At 44.1% G+C, this 18,829-nt stretch overlaps 1 protein-coding gene across 3 annotated transcripts in view; it reads right to left on the reverse strand.

Moving 5' to 3' along the window:
• The window catches only part of daam2 (dishevelled associated activator of morphogenesis 2), a 215,432-nt gene that overhangs the window by 15,839 nt on the left and 180,764 nt on the right, over nt 1-18,829 (reverse strand). For 2 of the 3 annotated variants that reach the window (XM_045211643.1, XM_045211644.1), the window contains exons 14-20: nt 18,533-18,814; nt 16,628-16,735; nt 14,534-14,563; nt 12,303-12,409; nt 4,531-4,615; nt 2,814-2,920; nt 1,609-1,697 (exon numbers count right to left, since the gene is read on the reverse strand). In XM_045211643.1, the coding sequence (XP_045067578.1) occupies nt 1,609-1,697; nt 2,814-2,920; nt 4,531-4,615; nt 12,303-12,409; nt 14,534-14,563; nt 16,628-16,735; nt 18,533-18,814 (808 nt within the window). The remainder of the gene's footprint in view (nt 1-1,608; nt 1,698-2,813; nt 2,921-4,530; nt 4,616-12,302; nt 12,410-14,533; nt 14,564-16,627; nt 16,736-18,532; nt 18,815-18,829) is intronic. The other variant, XM_045211645.1, reaches the window with a different exon arrangement.

The following is an 18,829-nucleotide window of genomic DNA, read 5'->3' on the forward strand; positions in this document are numbered from 1 at the left end:
ACCATCCCAACCGTGAAGCACGGGGGTGCTTTGCTGCAGGAGGGTCTGGTGCACTTCACAAAATAGATGTCATCATGAGGAAGGAAAATTATGTGGATATATTGAAGCAACTCATCTCAAGACATCAGTCAGGAAGTTAAAGCTTGGTCGCAAATGGGTCTTCCAAATGGACAATGACCCCAAGCATACTTCCAAAGTTGGCAAAATGGCTTAAGGACAACAAAGTCAAGGTATTGGAGTGGCTATCACAAAGCCCTGACCTCAAACCTATAGAAAATGTGTGGGCAGAACTGAAAAAGTGTGTGCGAGCAAGGAGGCCTACAAACCTGACTCAGTTACTCCAGCTCTGTCAGGAGGAATGGGCCAAAATTCACCCAACTTATTGTGGGAAGCTTGTGGAAGGCTACCTGAAACGTTTGACCGAAGTTAAACAATTGAAAGGCAATGCTACCAAATACTAATTGAGTGTATGTAAACTTCTGACCCAATGGGAATGTGATGAAAGAAATAAAAGCTGAAATAAATCATTCTCTCTGCTATTATTCAGACATTTCACATTCTTAAAATAAAGTGGTGATCCTAACTGACCTAAGACAGGGAATTTTTACTAGGATTAAATGTCAGGAATTTTGAAAAACTGAGTTTAAATGTATTTGGCTAAGGTGTATGTAAACTTCCGACTTCAATTGTAACTTATTCAAATGTTATTAAAGTGTGCATGTCTTAATGTCATAAGCCTGATTAGAAACCTCTAAGGTAACTTCTAAAACAAGTGCAAGCACACACATACAAGCACACATTCTCACACATGCACGCACACACACTCTCAAACACACACATGCACGGACATCACAGACAAATACACACACAAAAACACACACACATTCTCACGCACACTCTCTATCTCTCACACACATGCACACACACACGCACAAAGTGTGTGTACTGCATGCCTTTTTCTGAAAGCCTTTACCCATGCAGCTTTTAGAAGGGAACAGCAGTGATTATGAGAACGCCTCTCCCCTCTCAACAAGTGCCAGCTTTCCAAAACAGCCTCCCTGGTAACTTCGCTCTTTATTTCAACTGGAGGAAAAGTCCACAAACGGTCCATATGCGGTCCAAACACACACATGGGCATGCACGCACACGTTCACGTGCATGTGTGCACACACACACACATAACTCACATATACCGCACACACACACATGCTCACAAACACAAAGAGCTCAGAGAAATGCTTTGCTAAATGTCTAATTAACAGACTTATTGACAATTCCTCTCCTCCTACTAGATCTTTCTCTACATTGGGGTTTCACCACAGATAACTAGGGCCTATTTATTCACATTTAATAGTCTGATGACTACTCTCCTCACATTTCCTCTGCTATTTCAGTTAATCTATAGGAGCCTTTTCAAGCACATTCAATATACCCAAATCAAAAAAAGTGAATCTGAATTAAGATATGCTCTTTGGCAGAGGCTTTTGTACGGGTGGCCCCAGAGGGAATCAAACCCATGACCCTGGCGTCGCTAGGGCCATACACTTACTACCTGAGCCACACAGGACCACAGGGCCCGAGTGTCTTTGACTAGCTACTCAATCGTACCTTCGACCTTGGGCTTGGTTTCTGCCAGGCGCTCGGCAAACTTCTTCTTGAAGAACAGGGCCTGAAGTCTCTGCTGGTAGTGGTCAATTCTAGAGATGGGATGAAAGGACGGGATAGAGAAAAGAAACAGACAAAAAAGAGTTAGGAGTTAGAGTTAAAGTTGTCCCCGGGGGAGAGTCATTTCAAAACGAGCAAAGAAAGCATGCTCCCTCCAAAATATATCCTCTTTCTCATTTTTCACTTGGGCTTTCATCGTATAATGGGCTCCCATCAGCTCAGCGAGTTTACAGAGGGCCATGTAAGACATATCCGAGGTTACGAGAGGGAGGGAGGGAGGCTGATTTCAAAGGAGGACCAAAGACATTGAATGGCAAAAAAGGAAAACAGGGAAGTCCCCGGGGGACGAAAGGGAAGACCGGCGGACTAATATTTTACGAAACAAAAAAAAGTTTAATTATCAAGGACAAACACCGAGGAGGGCACACACGGTAAGTCGGGATGAAACTTTGTCATTTAAAACAACAAAAAAGTAGCAGCATTACCGATTTAAGATGCGAGTGGTTCATCCATTTTTTTACTTTCAGGTGGATGATTGCCATTGATTCTTGAAGAATATAACTTATAAATGCCTCATGAGCTTAGTTCAACTGCATTTACCTCATCAGAACCCAAAATAAGCTTGTATTACTCCATTGTTTACGAACAACAAGAATGACAATGACTAAATGACTAAATCTGCAGTTTGCCTACATACTGTCCATGTCATAATAAAGCACTCGGCATCATGCACAATGCAATGCAAATGTTTCATGTATCCATTAATGTACACATGTATGTGTAAAGTTGATGTTTGCTTGATAATATACACTTGCAATGAGACCACATTTTCTTTGGAATTAGGCCTCGTCAAGTGGGGATATGCAAATTCAATTGACTATGTCACATTGTTTTGTATGAAGGGGAAGTGCTCTGTAAGTCGTTTCTTTTTTACTCATAACTAGTAAACTCGAAGCCCACAATATCCTTTGAAAAAAGCACTTTGTGACAACTGCTAGTATAAAAAGGGCTTTTACAAATACATTTGATTGAGTGAAGCAGTCTTTAAAAAAATTGAACACAAAAAACTCATAAGAATTAATAGACTTAGACTACACAAACCCAGAATCTCATTGGAAGTGGAGTGTTAGCAAAATGGCGGAGCTCACCTGCTCATCTCGAAGAGGAAGCGGTCAGCACGGGCCATGCGCTCCAGCTCGTGTTTGTGCTCTTCCAGGAGGTCAATGTCACTCTTCTCAGGGACAAACTTCAGCAGCTACACAAGCACAAACCCAGGAGGAACTCAAAACAAACCCAAGTTTTCTTATAATGCACCTAATAAATCTCAATGTAGTTAGCAATACACGATTGATTAATTGAATTTGCATCCCTGCATTCATATCATCATTTGTGTAATTTTACTGTATAGTCCTGGTTCCTCCCCAAATACAGTTTTTTTTTTTCTGTAGGCCGCAGCTTTTGTGTCTGAAAATTACATATTGAGCTAATGGGAGTAATCCTTACAGACATATTGTGCGTTTTTTGATGGGAAATCATCTCCATTGACCATCTAAAACAAGCACGGGCCTTTGTGCTGTATTCACATTTGTATTAAACTAGTTGACGTGAGTTTAACTTTTGACGGACAGAAATGGACAACTGATTAACGTATATATGACTTTATCCATGTTCATTCGTCGGTGTGGCCGTAGCCTAATCTACAGTTATGTATACAGGTACATATCTTAAGTCTGATATTATGAGTTATACTTAAGTAGATGCCAAAACGATTCTCCACCCTTCTTCCAAAGTGTGCACTTGCACACTTCCAGTAAAGGATTTAAAAGCATTGAATTGGTGTGAGCATTGGCTGGAAGGAGTTTCCACAAGTGTTAAATCCATGACGGGAGTGTGCAAGTGCACACTTTGGATAAGAGAGAAGAATTGGGATGTAGCCAGGAAGTGGATGTAGCCAGGAAGTGGCTTAATTCTCATGTGGTTTACTTTATTGTTGTGGAGCTAAGCAAAGCATTAACCTGATTTTCTTTTGTCTATGTCTGTGCACGCCACAAGACTCACTTTGCATAAAAGTCTGCCAGGCAAAAGGAATTATTTTTCGCTTTCCTGAGTGTACGACTGTGACTATGGGTTTTTTCTTTAAACAGCCACAAGCTAACTTTAGCCACCACTTGCTAACAATCAATGGAAGTGATAGGGGCAACAGAGCAATGTTTTTTTTTTTTATGAACAAATCACCTTTAAGTAACATCAAACCAAATACTGAGTTGATTTGAGTTGATTTGGCATTTAAAGAAAAACCAAACCATGGATTACAGTTTATCCTGGTCCCTAGTCTACTTGGGTGAGGAACCATCTAACATTAAGATGTAAAATACTGAACTACCCCTTTTATAATAATATTAATAATAGATTCAACTTATTTTCATAATAGAAATCTCATTGCGCTCCATAAGCAAAAAACTAACAAACAAACAAGCAATATATCATGACAGGTCAGGTCAACCAATAGGGGCCAAGTCTTTGAATGCTGCATCCTCTGGAGAGGTTCATGGCTTGAGCAGGAGTAAATTATGGTGATGGGTCTGCTGATGATCTTGTAGAGCAGGGGTCGGCAATAGGCGGCCCGCGGGCCAAAACGTTCCCGCAAGTGATTTTTTTTTGGGGGGGGTTAGTTTTAGGTAAAAAAAGTCTTAAATCACCAGGAATTCAGCTAAAAATGAATTGAATTTAGGAAATATTTTCCGAAATATTCCCACAAATAAAAAAAAGAGACGTGATCGTGTCTCAATGTAATCAAGGTATGAAACGATAGTTATTTTCAAATATAATTAATTAATTTATTTTATTTTATGGAGGATAAATTACCTGCTCCAGCATGTCCTTGGCTAGCTCTTCCCGCTCGTCCATCTCTAGAATGGCCCTCTTGATCTCCTCATTGCTCATTTTTAACCTGCGAGGACAGACCAACACACCACAAGAGAGTAAGTTAGCAAAGATGATACAAACGGCAGGGAGGCAGGAGGAATACTGTATCTACTATGTGACTTACAGTGAGGGAAAAAAGTATTTGATTCCCTGCTGATTTTGTACGTTTTCCCACTGACAAAGAAATGATCAGTCTATAATTTTATTGGTAGGTTTATTTGAACAGTGAGAGACAGAATAACAACAAAAAAATCCAGAAAACGCATGTCAAAAATGTTATGAATTGATTTGCATTTTAATGAGGGAAATAAATATTTGACCCCTCTGCAAAACATGATTTAGTACTTGGTGGCAAAACCCTTGTTGGAAATCACAGAGGTCAGACATTTCTTGTAGTTGGCCACCAGGTTTGCACACATCTCAGGAGGGATTTTGTCCCACTCCTCTTTGCAGATCTTCTCCAAGTCATTAAGGTTTTGAGGCTGACGTTTGGCAACTCAAACCTTCAGCTCCCTCCACAGATTTTCTATGGGATTAAGGTCTGGAGACTGGCTAGGCCACTCCAGGACCTTAATGTGCTTCTTCTTGAGCCACTCCTTTGTTGCCTTGGCCGTGTGTTTTGGGTCATTGTCATGCTGGAATACCCATCCACGACCCATTTTCAATGCCTTGGCTGAGGGAAGGATGTTCTCACCCTAGATTTGACGGTACATGGCCCCGTCCATCGTCCCATTGATGCGGTGAAGTTGTCCTGTCCCCTTAGCAGAAAAACACCCCCAAAGCATAATGTTTCCACCTCCATGTTTGACGGTGGGGATGGTGTTCTTGGGGTCATAGGCAGCATTCCTCCTCCTCCAAACACGGCGAGTTGAGTTGATCCAAAGAGCTCCATTATGGTCTCATCTGACCACAACACTTTCACACAGTTCTCCTCTGAATCATTCAGATGTTCATTGGCAAACTTCAGACGGCCCTGTAAATGTGCTTTCTTGAGCAGGGGGACCTTGCGGGCGCCGCAGGATTTCAGTCCTTCACGGCGTAGTGTGTTACCAATTGTTTTCTTGGTGACTATGGTCCCAGCTGCCTTGAGATCATTGACAAGATCCTCCCGTGTAGTTCTGGGCTGATTCCTCACCGTTCTCATGATCATTGCAACTCCACGAGGTGAGATATTGCATGGAGCCCCAGGCCGAGGGAGATTGACAGTTATTTTGTGTTTCTTCCATTTGCGAATAATCGCACCAACTGTTGTCACCTTCTCACCAAGCTGCTTGGCGATGGTCTTGTAGCCCATTCCAGCCTTGTGTAGGTCTACAATCTTGTCCCTGACATCCTTGGAGAGCTCTTTGGTCTTGGCCATGGTGGAGAGTTTGGAATCTGATTGATTGATTGCTTCTGTGGACAGGTGTCTTTTATACAGGTAACAAGCTGAGATTAGGAGAGTGTGCTCCTAATCTCAGCTCGTTACCTGTATAAAAGAGAGTGTGCTCCTAATCTCAGCTCGTTACCTGTATAAAAGTCACCTGGGAGCCAGAAATCTTTCTGATTGAGAGGGGGTCAAATACTTATTTCCCTCATTAAAATGCAAATAAATTTATAAATTTTTTTACATGCATTTTTCTGGATTTTTTTGTTGTAATTCTGTCTCTCACTGTTCAAATAAACCTACCATTAAAATGATAGACTGATCATTTCTTTGTCAGTGGGCAAACGTACAAAATCAGCAGGGGATCAAATACTTTTTTCCCTCACTGTAACTGCCTCAGCTCACTTATGTCTTCTGTTTACTGTGTTTTAGCTCAATTTAAAAAGTAATTTGTACTCACAGTTCAGCTTGTACAATGCCTTGTCGAAGAACAGTAAAACAAACTCTCTCTCTTAACAAGGCAACAGTAAACATGTCATCCCCCATGAGTGATGCAGCTCCCCCCTTGGGCCAATGAGTGTAATTTTGTAAATGCCAAAATCGGGCCAGTGATGTCTGAGATATCGCGTGTGACGTACAGTTGAAGTCAGAAGTTTACATACACTTAGGTTGGAGTCATTAAAACTCGTTTTTCAACCACTCCACTAATTTCTTGTTAACAAACTATAGTTTTGGCAAGTCGGTTAGGACATCTACTTTGTGCATGACACAAGTAATTTTTCCAACAATTGTTTACAAACAGATTATTTCACTTATAATTCACTGTATCACAATTCCAGTGGGTCAGAAGTTTACATACACTAAGTTGACTGTGCCTTTCAACAGATTGGAAAATTCCTATCACGATCGTCGAACGGAGTGGACCAAGGCGCAGCGTTGAAGGCAAACATACTCTTTTATTAATAGTGATAACCCGAACAAAACAACAACCGATACATGCAGCCCTACGGTACAAACCAAAAGGAACAAGATCCCACAACACCTGTGGGAACACAGCCTGTCTAAATATGGCTCCGAATCCGAGACAACCAGCAACAGCTGACACTCGTTGCCTCTGATTGGGAACCACTCTGGCCAACATAGAAATACAATTCTAGACTGTGAACATAGAACAAAACCACAATGAATCTACACACCCTGGCTCAACATATAGAGTCCCCAGAGCCAGGGTGTGACAGTACCCCCAAAGGCGCGGACTGCGACCGCGCCTCAACATAAACCAAACAGGGAGGGCTGGGTGGGCATTCCTCCTCGGAGGCGGTTCCGGCTCCGGGCTTGCCCACCACCCTCCAATAATCCCCCCGTAGCGCCCCTGGTCCGGTCTGGCCCCGCTGGCTGGAGCTGGACTGGACATCGTAGGAGCGGATTGCTTAAGCTCCGGTGTGGAGCAGCTGACCGGTACCTGACCAGGCACCGGTGACCCAGGCACGGGTTGTGCCGGACTGACGACGCGCACCCCTGGCTTGGTGCGTGGAGCAGGAACGGGCCGGACCGGGCTGACGATGCGCACCCCTGGCTTGGTGCGTGGAGCAGCAATGGGCCGGACCGGGCTGACGATGCGCACCCCTGGCTTGGTGCGTGGAGCAGGAACGGGCCGTGCCGGGCTGACGACTCGCACCCCTGGCTTGGTGCGAGTGGCAGGAACAGGCCGGGCCGGGCTGGCGACGCGCACCGTAGGCTTGGTGCGAGTGGCAGGAACAGGCCGGGCCGGGCTGGCGACGCGCACCGTAGGCTTGGTGCGAGTGGCAGGAACAGGCCGGGCCGGGCTGGCGACGCGCACCGTAGGCTTGGTGCGAGTGGCAGGAACAGGCCGGGCCGGGCTGGCGACGCGCAACATTAGCTTGGTGCGGGGAGCAGGAACAGGCCGGGCCGGGCTGACGACGCGCACCATTAACTTGGTGCGGGGAGCAGGAACAGGCCGGGCCGGGCTGGCGACTCGCACCATTAGCTTGGTGCGGGGAGCAGGAACAGGCCGGGCCGGGCTGGCGACGCGCACCGTAGGCTTGGTGCGAGGGGCAGGAACAGGCCGGGCCGGGCTGGCGACGCGCACCATCAACTTAGTGCGGGGAGCAGGAACGGGCCGGACCGGACTGGTGATGCACACCACTTGCTTGGTTTGAGGAGCGGGACTGGGTTTCGTCATAACCCTCCGCTCCCTCCGCTCCCTCAGCTGCCTACATAGTTCCTCTCGCCGTGCCTCTACTCTCACCTTCTCCCTTATCGCCTCCAGTAGCTCCACCCTCTGGACCACTAACTCCTGCTCCCTCTGCACCAATAGCCCCCTTAACCTGGTGGCCTCCTCACCTAACCTCCTAATACGCCCTGTAGCTGCCTCCTGCTGCCCCGTCGCCCATGCCGTGTGCCCCCCCCAAAAAATTTTTTGGGGTTGCCTCTCGTCCGTCCGACGACGACACTGTTGACGCCGTTGCTCCTCTCTCCGTCGCGCCTCTACCGTCTCCTTCCCTACTCGACGGCGATCCATCCCGGCCTGGATTTCCTCCCAGGTCCAGGACCCCTGCCCGTCCATTATCTGCTCCCACGTCCAGGCTGCCTGCTCCTGGACACGCTGCTTGGTCCTGATATGGTGGGATCTTCTATCACGATCGTCGAACGGAGTGGACCAAGGCGCAGCGTTGAAGGCAAACATACTCTTTTATTAATAGTGATAACCCGAACAAAACAACAACCGATACATGCAGCCCTACGGTACAAACCTAAAGGAACAAGATCCCACAACACCTGTGGGAACACAGCCTGTCTAAATATGGCTCCGAATCCGAGACAACCAGCAACAGCTGACACTCGTTGCCTCTGATTGGGAACCACTCTGGCCAACATAGAAATACAATTCTAGACTGTGAACATAGAACAAAACCACAATGAATCTACACACCCTGGCTCAACATATAGAGTCCCCAGAGCCAGGGTGTGACAATTCCAGAAAATGATGTCATGGCTTTAGAAGCTTCTGATAGGCTAATTGACATCATTTGAGTCAATTGGAGGTGTACCTGTGCATGTATTTCAAGGCTTACCTTCAAACTCATTGCGTCTTTGCTTGACATCATGGGAAAATCAAAAGAAATCAGCAAAGACCTCAGAAAAAAAATGGTAGCCCTCCACAAGTCTGGTTCATCCTTGGGAGCAATTTCCAAATGCCTGAAGGTACCACGTTCATCTGTACAAACAATAGTACGCAAGTATAAACACCATGGGACCACGCAGCCGTCATACCGCTCAGGAAGGAGACGCGTTCTGTCTCCTAGAGATGAACGTACTTTGGTGCGAAAAGTGCAGATCAATCCCAGAACAACAGCAAAGGACCTTGTGAAGATGCTGGAGGAAACAGGTACAAAAGTATCTATTTCCACAGTAAAATGAGTCCTATATCGACATAACCTGAAAGGCCGCTCAGCAAAGAAGAAGCCACTGCTCCAAAACCGCCATAAAAAAGCCAGACTACGGTTTGCAACTGCACATGGGGACAAAGATCGTACTTTTTGGAGAAATGTCCTCTGGTCTGATGAAACAAAAATACAACTGTTTGGCCATAATGACCATCGTCATGTTTGGAGGAAAAAGGGGGATGCTTGCAAGCCGAAGAACAACATCCCAACCGTGAAGCACGGGGGTGGCAGCATCATGCTTTGGGGGTGCTTTGTTGCAGGAGGGTCTGGTGCACTTCACAAAATAGATGTCATCATGAGGAAGGAAAATTATGTGGATATATTGAAACAACATCTCAAGACATCAGTCAGGAAGTTAAAGCTTGGTTGCAAATGGGTCTTCCAAATGAACAATGACCCCAAGCATACTTCCAAAGTTGTGGCAAAATGGCTTAAGGACAACAAAATCAAGGTATTGGAGTGGCCATCACAAAGCCCTGACCTCAATCCTATAGAAAATGTGTGGGCAGAACTGAAAAAGCGTGGGCGAGCAATGGGGCCTAAAAACCTGACTCAGTTACACCAGCTCTGTCAGGAGGAATGGGCCAAAATTCACCCAACGTATTGTGGGAAGCTTTTGGAAGGCTACTCGAAACGTTTGCCCCAAGTTAAACAATTTAAAGGCAATTTAAAGGCAATTTAAAGGCAATTTAAAAGCTGAAATAAATCATTCTCTCTACTATTATTCTGACATTTCACATTCTTAAAATAAAGCGGTGATCCTAACTGACCTAAGACAGGTAATTTTTACTAGGATTAAATGTCAGGAATTGTCGAAAACTGAGTTTAAATGTATTTGGCTAAGGTGTATGTAAACTTCGACTTCAACTGTACGTACTAACGTATGTCCAGACGGAGACAGATCCATAGTCCCCCTCCCAATTTCATCGGTGGGGGACAATTAGCACTGTAGAAGCTAACCAACCATTTGCAAACACACAGTGGTGCCATGTTTCCAATCAATGTGGGTTCATACTGAAAAGTCAATATAGCTTATCCCCACCAGGCAATGTGTTACACAATGCGTACAAAGCATTTCACATTAAATAGCCTGGCAAAATGAGTTCCCCATCCACAGTAAATTGGTTTTGTTCAAATACTAGCACATCAGCCTATCCGTTCAATTGGGTAATCAAAGGTTTGATTAATGAAAAACCAACAATACAAGCAACACAATCAGTCCAATGTACTGTGGTACTGTACGGTAACTTCCATGATCTTACTCGGCCTCGTGAGCATGGCCAACTGCTATCAGCAGCAGAGTTGATCAATGCCCACTGAATTGGGTTTGGATCGATGACACTCTCTGGCAGTACACAACAAAGCCCTATTGACTACAGACTGACCTCATTTGGACCTGGTTGGGCCTGTGTATGTACCTACTGGTTTTTAGCCATTAACAGTGACTTTATCCCAAATTGGACCCTTAGGCCTAGAGCTCTGGTCAAAAGTAATGCACAACCTAGGGAACAGGGTGCCATTTGATACGTAGGCATTGACAGGGAAACCTGAACTCCAGGGCATGTGGGGGCTCTAAAATCCTGTTTATTGATCTGTGAAGTGGGACAGGACTCTCAATCATCTCTCTTAGGGCACTAAAGCATACACATGGCCATATTATGAATTGGGGGAGAAGATAGCTCCCTTGAAGTGACAAATATTTATCCCAGTCAAGATGTTATGTGACTGGACATCCACCGAGGAGAAGGTATCATGTTTGTCTAGTTTTAGACATTTGTGTCATTTCAGTCATGTTTATCACTGTGATTCCCCAATTACTTTGAAACATCAGCAAAAAGGAGTGTCATGTTTTTCAAATCACACATCCTTGGCTCCAGTTTGAAAATCCCTGCTCTGCTAAATAAATACTATGTAATTATATTTCCTTAACATATGTCCTCCTCCTTGTGAGTCCATTAAAAACACACTGCCACTGAAAGCTATGATCCCTTATTGATGTCACCTGTTAAATCCACTTCAATCAGTGTAGATGAAGGGGAGGAGACAAGTTAAAGAAGGCTTTTTAATCCTTGAGACAATCGAGACATGGATGTGTGCCATTCAGAGGGTGAAGAGGGCAAGACAAAATATTTAAGTGCCTTTGAAAAGGGTATGGTAGTAGGTGCCAGACACCAGTTTGAGTGTCTCAAGAACTGCAAGGCTGCTGGGTTTTTCACGCTCAACAGTTTCCGTGTATTTCAAGAATGGTCCACCACCCAAAGGACATCCAGCCAACTTGACACAACTGTGGGAAGCATTGGAGTCAACATGGGCCAGCATCCCTGTGGAATGCTTGACCCTCGGAGGTCCCTTGCACCTCCTTGCTACCACGGCACCACAGAGGCGTCAATTGAGTTATCGTGTACTTTGCAGTAAAGCCTACAGTATATTCAGGGTACCTTCCATACTTTCTAACATAATATATTGCAAATATATATTACCATATAATGTCATCTTTATGGTTACAAGAGTTCAGAATTATAATGTGATTAGCCTGGATCCCATATCTGTTTGTGTTGTATAGCTAACTCCTATAACGACCATAGTAGTTGGCTACACAGCACAAATAGATCTGGGACCGGACTATAACATGATGTGCGTAAAAAAAACAACACTGAGTCCTATATGTGGGGCCTGTTGTCAAGTGGTAACGCTCTAGGCACATACAGTATATTGCTCCCCACCAGACTGGGGTTCAATCCCGGAGTCCACCCTTCCAACTATTCCTCCCACCTCTCTGTACCCCCTCTAATTCTGTATGTGTCTAAATGTACTGAGTCCTGTTGTCCCAGTGTTACACCAACTGACTTAGCATCGACACAGGAGGGGATTGTGCATACTTAGAGAGCAGGATGACGCAGTTCTGAGCGCGGCGACCGTCGATGACCGACAGCTCCTTCACCTTGCGCGTGCTCAGGTAAAGGTCATCCATCGAGCCTGTTTCTTTCTTCACAGAGAGAGAAGAGAGAAGAAACGAGATCAGTGTCTGACAGTATACAGTATTGACACATCAAGTGAGAATATTTCCTTTATAGTCCACTACTTTTGACGAAGGCGGGCCCTGGTCAAAAGTATTGGACTATATAAAGAATACAGGTGCCATTTTGGACGAACCCATATTCAGTTTAAAGCTCACACAACACCCTCAGGGTTCTGCACTGACACCTGGAGGCCAATTAGCATATGATTGGATGGAAGAAGTGTGATGCCACTTCTTTTCATGTGAAATGTGACATATTGACACTTTAGTGCAGGAGAAGGGCATTTAAAGCGCCTAGATTGAATTCTGCCCACAATACTACCATACTGTACATACTATGGTTGAATGCTAAGGTTGTGCCAATGTTGGCCTTTGGTCACATTCGCCCTTCCCGGAACCATTGACGAAGGCAGCTGGAGCCAGGAAAGGTTTTCAACTGTCACCGAGTGCTTATGTCAGGTTTCACTCACGTCACTTATGAGGGCGTTATGGAGGTCTTATAAACATTTTGCTGAAATGAAGCGTTGCAGTCAGGCATATAAAAACAGTTCAGAAAAGCCATGAAAAAAAGAGCATCAAAAGTCCATGTTGGTGCGAGCAGCAAATCTAAAACAGGTCTTGGAAGGAAAGCTTTTTGGTGAGTCACCATCAAGAACACAGTGCAGGCTATTCCATAAACATCTCCGAAAGGGCAGAAAACGGCACTACGGACTGGGCTCGAGGCAGGCTGTCAGATATTTTGGTAAGCTTCACACAAATCCACAAGGGGAACGAATAGATGTTTAAAAACTGTCTGGGGTTGAAATGTTCAAAAGTATTTGTATTTATGGCCAAAGCAGGCTTCCTGCTCTTCCGAAATGTCCCTTTGGGGTTACGGGGAGGATGACAAATGTGAAACAGCTGCTGGCTTCCAAAGAAAGCCGCTTTTCTTCCATGCCCGCATTGACCAATAGTTCTACGGCAAAGCCTGACTGGTAGGACGGCACAGGGACCACTCCCATTTGCTGTACTGCGGCCGCCAAACCCTGCTATCTCTCTCTACTCTGCACCAATTTGTAAGTCGCTCTGGATAAGAGCGTCTGCTAAATGATGTAAATGTAAATGTACTCACACGCTCAAGATATCCGTGCCTTTATAATTGTTATGATGAACTGAGGTGATCAAACGGTAGTTGGTGGAACCTTTTTTGTGTTCTTGGCAACACTAGTTTGTGGCTTTAGCTAAGTGGACTTAACTGTGCTCCCCTTCATACTTTTCTTACTTAGTTCATTTTAGTTTAGTGATGATGGTTATGATAATGCTGATGATGGTTATGACAATGATGATTGATAGTGAAATTACACTTCAGCTTCATGAACCCAACTAGGGGCATTATAGGCTTCATGAACCTAACTAAGGGCAGAACTGAGAAGTGCTGCTAACAACTGACTGATGATTTACTACTGATTGTTTTCCCACAGGTACTGTACATGTCAGGGTTGGGGTCAATACCATTTAAATTCCGTCAATTCAGGAAGTAAGCTCACATTCCAATTTGCTTACTTCCTGAATGACTGAATTGAAGTTGAACTAACCCCGACTCTGCTACCATGACACATTTAGACATGAGCTGACTGACATCTTTTGATATGGTATCTAAATGGACAGTTTTAGTACTAAGGTATCATTAAAAGCACAACCCACTTTCCCCCCTTGAGGTTCATGAATCCAATGTCTCCCATCACTGTTAAAACAGATATATCTCTACTGTTATTATTTGTTTATTAATTTAACCATTTTTTATCCAGGTAAGTCAATTTAGAACACATTTGCAATGCTTATTAACCTCTTATCAAGCAAACCAATTCAATTAAATTGAAATAGACTATAAATGGTTAATTTTCCAATATGTATTAAAACATTTATATAAACTTTTAATTAACCAGAAAGTCCCATTGAGGTCAAAAGACCAATAACTCCACTAGCTACTTCAAACACTACATGACTCTCCAGGTGGCAGCCCATGTGTGCTTGGAGAAGGGAGTGAGGAAGGGAGGGAGGGAAGGAGAGACAGAGGTAACAGTGTGGGAGCGCGAGAGACCCGAGACTCACCTGTTTGAAGGATTGGTTAGTGAGCAGCTCCTGCCCAGGTAGTCAGAGAGTGCAGAGAGAGAGAGAGAGAGAGACCAAAATCGAAACACATGCATAGGTTAGCACTTCAAGCCAGCAAAGAAAGGCAGAACCACAGTAGCTAGCTATAGAGCAACTAGAGCCTACATACTACATAGCAGAAGTGCAGATGTCTCTGGGAGGCTTGCTTCATCGAAAGTCTTCAAGGGCTTGTTTCATCACTACTGATGGTATGGTGATATTTGCGATGAGTTTATAAAAGGTTTTGGTCAACAACCCATTAAAAAATGACATTTGTGGATAAAATGACCAATTAAAAGTCTATAAAAGAACACTAGTCATTTGTAACCGTTGGAATACCATCAAACGGAATAAGGCACTATTTTTTACCAATTTTTCTCCCCAACTTCGTGATATCCAATTGGCAGTTACAGTCTTGTCCCATCGCTGCAACTCCCCTACGGACTCGGGAGAGGCGAATTTCGAGAGCCATGCGTCCTCCGAAACACGACCCTGCCAAGCCGCACTGCTTCTTGACACACTGCTTGCTTAACCCGGAAGCCAGCCGCACCAATGTGTCAGAGGAAACACTGTCCTGCTGGCGACCAAAGTCAGCTTGCAGGCGCCCGGCCCGCCACAAGGAGTCGCTAGAGTGCGATGGGACAAGGAAATCCCAGCCGGCCAAACCCTTCCCTGGGCCAATTGTGCGCCACCTCATGGGTCTCCCGGTCACGGCCGGCTGTGACACAGCCTGGGATCGAACCCTGGTCTGTAGTGACGCCTCAAGCACTGCGATGCAGTGCCTTAGACCACTGCGTCCCTCGACAGGCCCCACTCAGTGTATGTTTTGATAATGTTTGTATCACAACTAAAGTGACCAAATAACTCTAAGCGTAGCCTATAGACCTATGACCAAGAAACAGAGCAGAGTGCATGATTTTCATGCAACTTTTTTCAAATCATCATTAGTCACATCATGCAGCCTTAGAATGTATTAGAAATCAAAACATATAGCTAGCCCAACGTTTGTATCACAACTAAAGTTGCATAAATAACTAAATTAAGCATATAGGAGGACCTGTTTCAAATTATCACTTTGTTAACTGCTCAACACAGAATGTTTGCACTCTCTCGGAAATTGCTTGGAGAAAAATATCCTTTCTATTTTATTCAGCTATGTTCAATTGTATTGTTCTTACTAAAAATGTATATTAATAATGCCACTTTATAAACAAATCTTGTCTGCTAAATGAACTAGTCATATGGCATAGCCAGATCAGGGCCTAACATAAGGACAACTCAGAATATGCTATTCTGTTCTTCTGAAATAGGCTACATTTTCTTCATATCATGTTTCTTTAGACCTGCCTAAAATAAATAATGGGTTTATTGTGATGGTGTAGGCTATATTAAATGGATTTATTAGACTTTTTATAATGTAGGCCTAGATGTTCCAAAGGTCCGCATCAGTGGCTTGTAGGCTATGCGTGGAAGCCCAGAGATGCTAAATGTGTTTATGTTAATTAACGGTCAATTACCGTGAGACCGGCAATTATTTGCATGACAGTTACCAGCTGACTAAATTTCATGACCACCACAGCCCTACTTTGCCATTTGGGGTGTAGCACATGAGCCTGTGAAGACACTACTGCATGCTCCAGCTCTTTGGCATTCACACAATCAGCCATTCAGGAGGGAACAGCAGCTAAGGTTAGCCTAAAGCCAGGGGTAAGCCAGACTCCTGGCTTTGGGACTAAGGTCCTCTTCAAAACCACTCAAACACACACACATGCGCACGCACTCACACACACACACACATTCTGTCTCACACAGACAGGCACAAGCACGCACACAAGCACGCATGCATGCACGCACGCACACACACCAAGATATCAAGGCTCAATGCATTACTTCAAACACAATCAATCCCTTTCTGCCACTGCAACCACACTCTTTTATATACACTACACACCTGCGCGCACACAGACACACATCAATCCCCATGATATTTGACAGTTTGGGTGACAAGACTAAAAATGCTGTTTCATTTATCCAATCAATTCAAAGCGTCCATACTTGCTGTCTCTGATAGGCCGAGAACATCTTCTCGATGTCCTTGAGGTCGAGGATCTTGAAGGCCCTCAGGTCATCGACGTCGTGCCAGATGGTGCCAGTGATCTTGTTCTGCGGGGGACACAGGCGGGACATAGGGAGGCCATAAATTGAGGAGGGATTATAAACTCTGAAGTTCCCCCCAGGTACAGATCTAGGATCAGCTTCCCCTTCCACCGATCCTCACCTTAACCATTAGTGGGGAAAATGCGAAACTTCACCCTACACCAGATTATAAACTGTAATTCAGGGATAATCCAGTATTGGGGGGGAACCAGAGATGATTGCAGACGAATGTAAGTGTAAGAATGTTAGGATGTAATAAATGATGCCCTAACTAATAGTTAGCCCCAGAACAGTCTACTGCGTAGGCCTCCTAGTTTGCTAATTAGCTAGCAAGTTAGCAATGTTAGCCATTTCGGGTAACTTTAAGTCCTGCATCACCTTTTGAGAAGTGTAACTAGGTCAAAATAAATGTTTTATTTCAACTAATTTTAGCATTTTGTCAACTTAATAAAAAACACATTTTCACATCTCAATAGGTTAAATAAAAAAATAGCTATAGTAAGTGCGTATTAAGTGCAGAAAAAAGTAACAGGGTTGACCGTGACAGGGTTGACGATTTCTTCTTAAATCAGCCATAAATCCCCTTGTGACGGGTAATGGAAGCTTGTTGTGTGCAACAGGGATTGGCAATTGAATGCAAGCTTCACCAAAAAAATGAAATTGTTAAAACATTTCTAGCCTATTTATGGGTAACAGGGTTGACGTGTTATGGTCGACCCGCTCAGTTTTCCACCACAAAACACCAGAAAATGGCAAAAATTTGTAGAACCAGCTTACCTGTTTTTACTCTATGATTTGAATATTAGACGTTCAATGTTTCTTTAAAAATATATATTGATAAAGGAACAGTTTCACCATATTAAAACGAGAGTTCAGTTCACGTAACAGGGTTGACCTTAAAATAAGGGACATATCTAAATGAATCACTAATAATAATCTTCAGAAATGACTTTGTCAAAGCAACAAAATAACTAGGGCTTTACAATGATGGTAAAACTTGGAGAAAGTTTTGGATTATGGGTTAAAATCTTCAGAGAAACGACACAGGGTTGACGGAGGGGAAGCCAAAATGTGGAATTTTGGCACTTTAGCAAGCCTTTACTCATATAAAAAATCGGATTTATTGAATTCTCCATGTGGTCTATATTAAAGGGTACTTCATTTAATATAACAGGCTTTTAAAATGCAATATTGGTTCATCGCTTCTACTTAAAATATCAAAGGGATGCAAAAGCCACACATTTCGTTGGAAGGACCCATGTAATAAATGATGTGCTTACTGAAAGTTAACCCAGGGCAGAATTGAGTCTACTGCATATTCTCTGTCCTGAGAAACTCAATTCAACAAAATGGGCTCCATTCAGCCCATAGTGAAATGCTAGGACAGTGTTCTGTTGCAATATACATTCATCAATCACCAATGTAAGGACCTTGCTGGATTGCTAACATCCTCCACTTCATATCTGTGGAAGTCTAATTTGCCCCCAAAATGAAAGATGAATGTACACATGCACTTTTTGTGCCCATGGCCACCTATTGGGTTAGTTAATTAACTCGCAAGTTAGCTATGCTAGCCATTGTGGGCAACTGTAAGTACTTGTAAGACATTCATCATTTGGAAATACTCGTTCTGGACTTTTTTCTGAAATAATCAAATATGTTTTACTATTTTACACATGTATTTACACGTTAATACATTAACACAAATATATATATATATATATATATATATATATATATATTAAATGTAGCCCTAGAAGTGGTTATTTCGGTACAAACAGACAACAGACCAGTGCTCTTTACCTCGCCCAGCTTGGCCCAGTTGAAGGATTTGAGCGGGTGCGAGGGCTGTGGGATAGACTTGGAGCGCATGGTAGCAGTAGTACCAAATCCAGGTGGGCCCGGAGGAGGTGGGATTCCAGAGAAGATGGGCGGAGCTCCAGGAGGAGGAGGCGGGCCTCCAGGTGGAGGAGGGGGAGGAGGAGGGCAGCTAAATGGCGGAGGGGGAGGGGGGAAGCCTCCCGTCATGGGGGGAGGGGGGAGGGGGCCACCAGGGGGCGGAGGGGGGAAAGGTACGTTGTCTCCCTATTGGTGGAAAGA

Source organism: Coregonus clupeaformis, chromosome 37 (assembly GCF_020615455.1).
Source record: "Coregonus clupeaformis isolate EN_2021a chromosome 37, ASM2061545v1, whole genome shotgun sequence".
Taxonomy (NCBI): Eukaryota; Metazoa; Chordata; class Actinopteri; order Salmoniformes; family Salmonidae; genus Coregonus; species Coregonus clupeaformis.